The 10277-nt window shown below is 37.7% G+C and overlaps 1 protein-coding gene across 1 annotated transcript in view; it reads left to right on the top strand.

Annotated features, from left to right (window-relative positions):
- The window catches only part of drg2 (developmentally regulated GTP binding protein 2), a 40126-nt gene extending 32418 nt beyond the window's left edge, over positions 1-7708 (top strand). Inside the window, exon 13 of the mRNA XM_073060849.1 lies at positions 1822-7708. Within this exon, the coding sequence (XP_072916950.1) occupies positions 1822-1908 (87 nt within the window). The 3' untranslated portion in view covers positions 1909-7708. The remainder of the gene's footprint in view (positions 1-1821) is intronic.
- The last annotated feature ends 2569 nt before the right edge of the window (positions 7709-10277 follow it).

A 10277-nucleotide genomic window follows, 5' to 3' on the forward strand; every position in this document is an offset into this window, starting at 1 on the left:
CTGGTCCTCTCCTCCATCATCACCAACATCTATTTCTTTCTCACAACACCTACTCAAGCAAGTCACCTAATATCTTTGTTTCTTCCCTTCCACCAAGCACATTTTTAGTGACTTACTTGAAAGACTTGAAGTTTTGGTATGTTAGTCTCAATATAGTAACAGCAAGGTGAAAGGCTGTGATGCTGGAGCAGGCCTCTATTAGAGTGTGAAGGTCAGCCCCAATTTAAGTTTAAACTTGAGATTCTGTCACAACCTAAGCCACATTTTGTGAGATGCTTTGAACCTTCAAGGATGTTTTTGCCATCCAATTCCCAGGTAGGTCTTCTGCTCTTGGGGAGGGGTTCCCAGGTGGTGATAATCTGAACTCTCTGTATTCAGGGTCCATTCCCATTGCTCACTATATCTCTGAACCATTGTGTATGATCATACAACAACATTTTGTTTCCCAGAAGGTCTTAGGAAAATCACATGTTTTCTTTGAGATTGTGGTAGTGACCTTAGGGGTTCCCCATGCCCTTGCACAAATCCTGTATGCCATCACTTCAAGGCTCGGGTTACATTGAATTAGAGAAAATTCCTATGCCGTTGTCTCAGATTATTTTATCAAGTATTTAAGGGGGACCTGAAGAGCTTCTTCACTCAGAAGGTGGTGGGAGTGGGGAACAGACTGCCAGCGGAATTGCTGGATGTGGGTTCAGTTGCAACATTTAAGAAAAGTTTGTATAGGTTACATGGATGAGAGGGGTCTGGAGGGATATAGTCCTGGTGCAGGTAGTTGGGACTACGGAGGTAAACAGGTTGGCACGGACTGTGTGGGCAGAAAGGCCTGTTTCTGTGCTGTAGTGCTCTTTGACTATGACTATTATTTTTCTTGTTCTGATGAAAGGTCATCAGCTTGGAAATGTCACTCTTTCTGTCTTTTTAGCCGCTGCCTTACTGCTGAGTGATTTCAGCAATTTTGTTTTCATTTCAAATTTCCAGCATCTACACAGCTTTGCTTTTAAACCTGAGATAATGAAACTAGAAAGAGTTTGATGGAATTGATCATTCATTTATACATTACATTGTTATGTGAAACACTAAGGTAAAATAAAAATGATACCTCTAAATTGGGGAAGCCAATTTTACTAGACTGAGAAGTAACTTAAGAAAAATGGACAGGAAGCACTTTTGGAAGATAAAGTAGTGAGAGTAATGAGAAGCATTCAAGAAGGAAAGTTGAGGGCTTCAGGATAAAATGTTCCCAAAAAATGTCTTGAACTATCAGATCTGAAACCCCTGGATAATAAAGTGTAGATAGAGTGAACTAAGGCAATGAATACTACTTTATGTTGGTCATCAGTTCTTAACAGCTCTAGAGAATGCAGTGGTAAAATTAAACTGAAATTAAGAAAGCAAAGGGAGAACATGAAAATAATAGGAAGGAAAATCAAAGACATTTTAAAATTACATGGAACAGGGGGTTAACGATGGAAAGAGGAAGACTACTAGGAAACAAAAAGCCAAGCTTTGTGTGTAGGAATTTATTAATCAGTGCTTTGTGGCAGAGTGGCCTGATGCCAAAGTTTTTGTAAAATTCTGGTTACAAGAAAATGTTGGATGGGCTGAGGTTATTTTCTTTGGAACAGAGGAGAAACCTTATCACATTTAAAAATTCTCAAATATTTCAAGAACTTTGAGCTTCATGGTTATGGATTAAGGCAAATAGGTGGAATTACTCTGTAGATTTTTTCAATGTTAAGTTAAACAATCTTCTGTGAAGTTTATAGACATTGTGATTTTTTAAAATCATTCAATGATACACTTTGTGTTTGATTCCAGGGTACAAGTACAAAGTACAGCCCTCAAAGAGTGGGACTGAATCACATAATGGAGCATGAAGATGTCATTCAAATTGTCAAGAAATAAATATTGACCAGCATTTCCCAAGTAACTGCAGTGTTATCTTCTGCCCTCCCCTTTCTTGGAACAGCAGGCAGTGTGAAAGTGGACTGTTCTGAAATTGTGATGAAAGAAGTTATTGTATAGAGATGGCTTGCTGTGGCAGCCCTTTAATTACAAATTTACCATTTTCTGGTACTTTACAGTATGCTGAATGTTAAAATGGGAGCATATAGCCTATTATGAAGGCCATTGATTGTACTTTGTAGCTCTTGCTTAAACAGTTACACATCTTAATTTGCAGTACATTTTGGTATCAAGATGATTTCCTACTTCAAAGAACTCTAGTACAGGCATTCCTTTGTTTGCTTATTGAGTAAACATTCTTTACTCATTCTCGGTACATCAATTTGGTTCCTCATAGAACTCCTAAGATACTGAACTTACAGTGATTCTGAATAATATATATCCGAATTGAGATGAAATCTCAATGAAACAGCAAAGATTGATTGAATGCTTTAACAGTAAATATTAAAAGTTGCAGGGCCAAGCCTATATGATGCTAGTACCAATACATCAAAAAGAGCCAATACATCAATTTGTTCAGTGGGCCCACTTTGGTGTGCTCTCCAGCCCTACAGTAGTTCCTTTAAAAAATAGTTTTTAAATTTCTTCATGACACTTTCAGACCATACCTAGATGAATCATCCATTTTTCATCTACGAGTATAGTAGGATAATTAAACCTGAAGAATTTCATTGCATCTAAATTTATCTTTGCACAGAACACCAGATCTTTAAAGCAGATTTAGAGCATCGCAGTCCCTTACTTTTTAGATTTGAGCCAAGTTACACTAACAAGCTTTTTGGGGCAAGAGTCTTTGCCCAAGAGGTAAACCATGGTTTGACCCTCATTGATAAGAGTTTATTTGAAAATTTGTGAGCCTTCAATTTTGGATATGCAAAATTTGGGGTTCGTAATTTTTGATTTAATCAAAATTTTGTATTTAACAAGAATGATGTTTGTTTCTGTGGCACTTTTTCACATTATTCTGAGAATGTTGTGATTTGGTAGATGTGGTGTGACCTGGAGTTATTTGGGTGCTTTTTTGTAGTGCATTGATTTGCTGACATCTAATGGTGTATAGTTCATGATTTCTATGTCTACAGTGGATGTTACTAGTGACTGTTGAGCTCAAGACAGGATCTGCAGCAAACAGACAATGAAAAACTAAGAAAATGGCATTTTTGAGATTGGATCTTCTCCTGATTGCTGTTCATTTGGTGGCTGACAATTGTTGTAAGCCTGACCTCTAGTAAAAAGAAATAAGTAGAGAGCACTGCTGAAAGATTGTGTGTGTTTCTCTCTCAGTGTGGCCTTACCTGTTATATGACATCAATATAAACAGCCAAGAACTTAGATAGTGTATGTGCTTGTTGTGTTCTAAACCAAAAGGTGGGATTTGGCAGTGAAAATTAGAGTGTAGCAATAAATTCAGGAAGAAAAGTTACTGATCTGCAAGAAGAAAACTATAGATGCTAAAAATCTGCAGTAGAATTAGAAAATACTGGGAATATATTGGCACATTAGTCAATGTGCATGTGTTGGATCAAAGTGTATGTTTTTTGTGATCAAAGACGGACATATTCAGCATGTCAGGAAGTATCTATGTAGAAAGAAACAGAATTAAAGATCCAGGTCAGTGATACAGAAAGGTCACCCACTGGAAACATAAACCATTTTTTTTCTCTTTCAAAGGATGCTCCCTGAGTATTTCTGGAATTTTCAGTTCTTATTTAGACACATTTGTAGGACTGTATGAACAAACAGTTAATCTTTTTTAATTGTCAAGAATTTCTGATTGTTTATTTGACCACAAATAAGTTCTCAGTTTTTAAAAATAGTTCCATGGGATCTTTTGTGATCACCTTAAAGAGCAGACAAGACTAGTGTCATCTCTCATATAAAAGGCTTCCAACAGTAGAATAAATCCTCAGTACCGTCTGTCAGCCTAACTTAGCTGCTCAAGATTTTCAGTGGCTGTTGGGACTACTCTCTTCTAATTAAGAATACGTTCTCTGAGCCAAAGTTGATATCCAGTATTTGGTGAAATTTCAATCCTGTTTGTTAGTGAACATTGAAAATAACTAAGCAGATGAATAATTTAGAATTAATAAGTTTATTTAAAATTATTTTGCCATATTACCAACTGTTGAATATTCTACAGAAAATTTTTGGATTTGGAATTAGTCAAGCAAGTTGTTAAGTAATTCATATGCCATGTGTATCCTGGCCACTGCTCTGATGACTTCAAAGAAGTTCAACACTGTTTATTTAATGTTTTATTGACATTATTTTGCCATACACTACAGGTGTATTAGATATCATAATGCATAATGTCATACTTGCAGAAATGTAGAGTAACATATGGATTTGCAATGGCTGTTCTTGAGGTTACAGTTAATAGTTTTTGTTCATGATTCTTATTGATCATCCACATGTTTGTTTAATAAGTCTTATATTAACTGTTAGTGATGGCAATTGCATGGTTATGAGGAAATATGTGCAATTTTCCTGAGAGCATGTCATTCCTTTTAATACAGTCTTTTTTCAAAATCTCAGAATATTTCTAACAGGGAAAGAGCCCATTCTGCCTGTTAGGTTTGCACCAGCTCGAAGTAAGATCCTACCAGCCATTCCACATCCACACTTGTTTCCATAACACTCAGAATTCTTTCTTTTCAGATACTTATCCATCTTTTATTTTCAATGCTGCAATTCAGTCTGTCTGCACTACTACCCCAACCAATATATGATTTTCTTTAAGCAACACACACAAAATGCTGATGGAACACAGCAGGCCAGGCAGCATCTATAGGAAGAAGTACAGTCGACATTTCGGGCCAAGACTCTTCGTCAGGAAGGCCCGAACGTCAACTGTACTTCTTCCTATAGATGCTGCCTGGCCTGTTGCGTTCCACCAGCATTTTGTTTGTGTTGCTTGAATTTGCAGCATCTGCAGATTTGCTCGTGTTTATGATTCTATGTCACTTTGGTTCTATTGTTAGTCATCTTTATTTGATGTCCACTCATTCTTGACACCTCCACTCTAGCCGTGCACTTAATGATTTGCAATAATCTCAATCACATTCACATTCCCTATCAACTTCCACCATTTGAGAGAAAATAACTTTTCTAATCTATTCAGATAATTCAAGTCCCTCATCTTTGGGATCATCTGGGTAAATCTTCCTGTACCCTCTCCAAATGTTTTCCATCTCTGCTAAATTGCAGCACCCATAAATGGAAACACTACCCCAAATGGAACTGTGGTTTTGGCTTTGGTTGCATTCCCCAGAGGAATCCCATTTCCCCATCAATATTTAGAATTGCATGCAAGATGCTCTTGGAGTGGGGTGGAGGGTGTCTCCTGAATTACTTAACTGCTCAGTATTTCTTTGTCTCTGCCAACTCTGGACATTGTTGCTATCTGTTATTTGTTATGATGCTTCTTGTATGCCTGGTAGTGATTGAGCTCTAATAAAAAAAGTTACTACAGTTGTCTAATAGGAAGACCAAATCCGTTGGCTTTGTCTTCAATGACAAACTCTTTTCCCTGGCTGTGAGTTCCTGAGGATAAATAAGCTTTCATCTTGATAATATTGTTCATTCCTGCCCTGCCTCATGTTCATTTACTGCTCAGATTCAAATTCTTCTCTTATTTCTAAACTTGAAAATTACAATGCTTTCTTGTACCCTCCTTGTATTCTTTGTTGTCTTGTGCTCTTCCAAGATATGACTACCTACAGAGGCAAGAAAACGTTTGTGAACCCTGTGCAGTCATCTGGTTTTCTACATCAATTACTCATACAATGTGGTCTGATCTTCATCTAAGTCACAATAATAGAGAAGCACAATCTGCCTAAACTAATAATATACACACAATTGACTTTTCATATCTTGATTGAACACATTCTTTAATCATTCACAGTCCAGGCTTGGAAAAGTATGTGAACCCTTGTATTTAATAACTGGTAGAACCTCCTTTAGCAGCAATAACCTCCACCAGACGTTTCCAGTGGCTGCTGATCAGACTTGCACAATGGCAAGGAGGAATTTTAGACCATTCCTCCATACAAAACTGTTTCAGTTCATTGATATTTCTGGAATACCTTGCAAAAACAGCCCTCTTCAGGTCATGCCACAGCATCTCAATTGAGTTAATGTCTGGACTCTGATTTGGCCATTCCAAATCATAAATTTTCTTCCTTTTAAACTATTCTGGTATTTATTTACTCTTGCGTTTCAGATCATTGTCTTGTTGCATCATCCAACTTTTATTAAGCCTCAGGTGATGGACTGCTATCCTGACATCCTCTTGTAAAATGTCATGATACAATCTTGAAATAATTGTTCCCTCAATGATTGCAAGCTGCCCAGGCCATGAGACAGCAAAGCAGCTCCAAATCAAGATGCTCCTTCCACAATGCTTCACTGTTGGTATGAGGTTTTGCTGTTGGTGTGCAGTGCCCTTTTTCCCCCAAATATAGCAATGTGCATTTCTGCCAAGAAGTTCAACTTTTGTCCACAGAGCATTGTCCCAGAAGTGTTGTGCAACATCCAGGTGGTCTTTTACAAACTTAAGACATGCAGCAATGTTTTTTTGGAGAGCAGTGTTTTCCTCCAAGGTCTCCTTCCACGAACATCATTCTTGTTCAATGTTTTTCTTATAATAGACACATGAACAGAGACTTTAGCAAGTTAGAGATTTCTTCAGGTCTTTTGCTGTTATCCTTGGGTTCTTTTATTACGCCCTTCAGCATTGCACACTGTGCTCTTGGTGTGATATTTGCAGGATGTCCACTCCTAGGGAGAGTAGCAACAGTACTGAGTTTCCTCCATTTGTAGACAATTTCTGTTACTGTGGACAGATGAACACTCAGGTCTTCAGAAATGCTTTTGTAGCCTTTTCCTGCTTCATGCATCTCTACAATTCTTCTAGGGTCCTCTGAAAGTTGTTTTGATCGAGGCATGGTGCGTGTAAGCAGATCTTTCTGGAGAAGAGCAGGCTCTGTCAGTAACTTTGTGTGTCTTTTTTATAGGGCAGGGCACCTCTATAACCCACACCTCCAGTCTCAGCTCATTGATCGGAACACTTGACTCCGAATAGCTTTTGCAGAAGACATTACCCCAGAAGTTCACATGCTTTTTTGAACCTAGACTGTGATTGTTTAAATGGTGTTCTCATTATTGATGAGAAGTACAATTGTTTATTTCTGTGTTATTATTTTTAGGCTGATTGTGTTTGTCTATTATGTGACTTAGATGAAGATCAGACCACATTTTATGAGTAATTAATGCAGAAAACCAGGTAATTGCAAGGAACTCAAACTTTTTCATGCAACTGTACATATTAATTCACATTCATCTATTATTCTGCCTACTCAGACCAGCAGTTTCTCAAACTTGAAATTATCATCATTTATTTAAAATCCCTCTATACCGTGCTTTATTTTTCTAACCTTATTTGGACTTCACACAGTTTGATTATAAGCGAGGACTGTGTGTAATGTTAGCTGAGACTTGAGATTCAATGTTATCAAAGTTTAGAGCTCTTTAGAACAGAGACTGCCTGGTTTCTTTCCATCATTCCCTTGTCTACCATATTGTCATTGTCTTTCTGTCTTCAGTTCCAATGATTTTGATGAATGGAATTGAATAGATGCTTTACTTCACTATTTTCTAAGCCCTCTGTTGATATCCCAATTTATTAATCATACCACTGCCTCGAAGTTACAGATATTAATAAAACAATGTCTAAAATTTACACTTAATTGTGAATGTGCTCTACCTAAAATTGTAGTACCAAGAAAATCACTGAATAGACTTTAAATATGCACCAAGGTCACGTAGCGATTAACGCAACACTATTACAGATCAGGGCATTGGAGTTCAGTCCCAGTAACCTCTAAAGGATCTGTACATCCTCTCCATGGAATGCATTGGCTTTCCCTGGGTGGTCCGTTTTCCTCCCACAGTCCAAAGATGTGCCGGGTAGGTTAATTGGTCATTATCAATTGTCCCGTGATGAGGTTACGGTTAAATCGGGGTTTTGGTGTTTGCTGCATAAATAATTTTTTACAGATTCCTTGCCTTCAGTAAGAAATATTCTTATGACCTCTATCAAAATGAATGAACATTTACAATTACATCCTAATTGTAAATAAAAACAGAAAATGCTGGAAATTTTGAGGAGATCAGGCAGTGTTGAGGAAAAAAATTAATGATATGAGTCCAAGAATTTGGTTGGTTCTGTTAATTCTGTGTCCACAACTGCTGAGTGATTCCAGTATTTTCTGTTTTTGTTTTAGATATCCAGCATCTGCAGTGTTTATTATGATTTTCATAGTGCTAATTGTGCTGGAGATTTCTACCCAGTATGGTCAGCCAGAGCACAGTTACATTAGAAGACATTGGACAGGTAAATGAGTAGGAAATATTTAGATGGAAATGGGATTAGCTTGAGCAAGCAGCTTAGTTGGCATAAGCAATTTCTTTCTGTACTGCCGAGACTTTATGACTATGCATGACATACAATCTCTTAAAAGTTTCAAAACTGTCAAACAAATCGAAAAATGGAAATTTCTTACCATTGTTACCATTCTATATTGCCCAATGGCATGTGAATTATTCTAATCAGTGGATCTACTTAGGTTCAAATCCCTCTGCACATTTTGCTCAAATAAATCCATGTCATTGCAACTACCTTCTTCTCAATATTCCTTCCTAAATTGCTTCACTTTACCTTTAATAAACTTCCATTGAAATGGACAATGACTTACAGCACACAGACATATGTATATCAATGCTCTGCACCCAACTCCAAGTCATTGTTGGTTCTTTCAGGCAAGTGTACAAAAGGATGGACTGTATGCTAAATGTGCAGAAAGGAGACCAACTTGTGATTATTGCCAAATACTGGGACCAGTCAAGTTCATAATAAGACCCTATAAAAATGTGAATCACTCTCCACATCTTGGAACCCATGTCTTGGCAAACGTGGATGATATTGACAAAATTAATCACTGCCTGTGTTGTGTCAGTATAGCCTTCTGCAAACTGAGGAAAAGAGTATTGAAGGACAATATCTTATACCCAGTGCCAAAGGTATGGAACACTGACAGCAGCAATATCTGCCCTCTAGTCTTTAAGGACACAAATAACATGCAGCAGTTACTTTAAAACAATTGAAAAATACAGCCAAAGCTGTCAGCGAAATTCTTTTGGTAGAATAAGTGAACCAATGTTGAGCTTTGTCACATGAAGTCAGAACAAATGCTTCAAGGACATTCTCAAATACTCCAAACGTGTGATGTCCTCACTCATATGGAAATTCTTGGCACATGGCACTGAAAATGAAGGAGGAACACATAGAGGTCATGTACAAGAGTACAGCACCCCAAAGAACCCACACCTTGTCAAGCACTACCTCACCCATTTGTGGGTGAAATAATCTCTTTAACCACCAAAAAGTTCACAAAACGGATGTGAAGCTAGGTCATTCTTGACTCTTGAAACTGTCTAAGAAGAATTCAACCTTTGGAGAGCTAATTTTTAAGCGCTACAGTACCTATAAAAAATATTCACGCCTTTGGAAGTTTTATTGTTTTACAACAATAAATCACTGGATTTAATTTGGCATTTTGTCACTGATCAACATAAAAAGAATCATGTCAAAGTGAAAACAGATCTCTACAAAGTGATCGAAATTAATAATATATAAAACACAAAATAATTGATTGCATAAGTATTCACCCCACCACCCCTCTTTAATATGACACACCAAATCATCACTAGTGCAGCCAAATGGTTTTAGAAGTCACGTAATTAGTTAAATGGAGATCTGTTTTTGGAGACCTGTGTGCAGGCAAGGTGTTTCAATTGATTGCACTAAAGATACGCCTATATCTGGAAAAGTCCAACTGCTGGTGAGTCAGTATCCTGGCAAAAACTACACCATGAGGACAAAAGAACACTCCAAGCAATTCAGCAAAAAAGGTTACTGAAAAGCACAAGTCAGGAGATGGATACAAGAAAATTTCCAAGTCACTGAATACCCCTTGGTGTACAGTTTGAATACCCCTTGGTGTACAGTTTGAATACCCCTTGGTGTACAGTTAAGTCAATCATCAAGGTCTGGGAAAAATGTGGCACAGCTGTAAATCTGCCTAGAGCAAGCTGTCCTCAAAAACTGAGTGATCGTGCAAGAAGGGATCTAGTGAGGGAGGACACCAAGAGACCTATGACAACTCTGGAGGAGTTATGTGCTTCGTTGGCTGGGATAGGAGAGACTTCACCAGTCACTGCTTTATGGGAGAGTGGCAAAGAGAAAGCCA

This window comes from Hemitrygon akajei, chromosome 11 (genome assembly GCF_048418815.1).
Source record: "Hemitrygon akajei chromosome 11, sHemAka1.3, whole genome shotgun sequence".
Classification (NCBI taxonomy): domain Eukaryota; kingdom Metazoa; phylum Chordata; class Chondrichthyes; order Myliobatiformes; family Dasyatidae; genus Hemitrygon; species Hemitrygon akajei.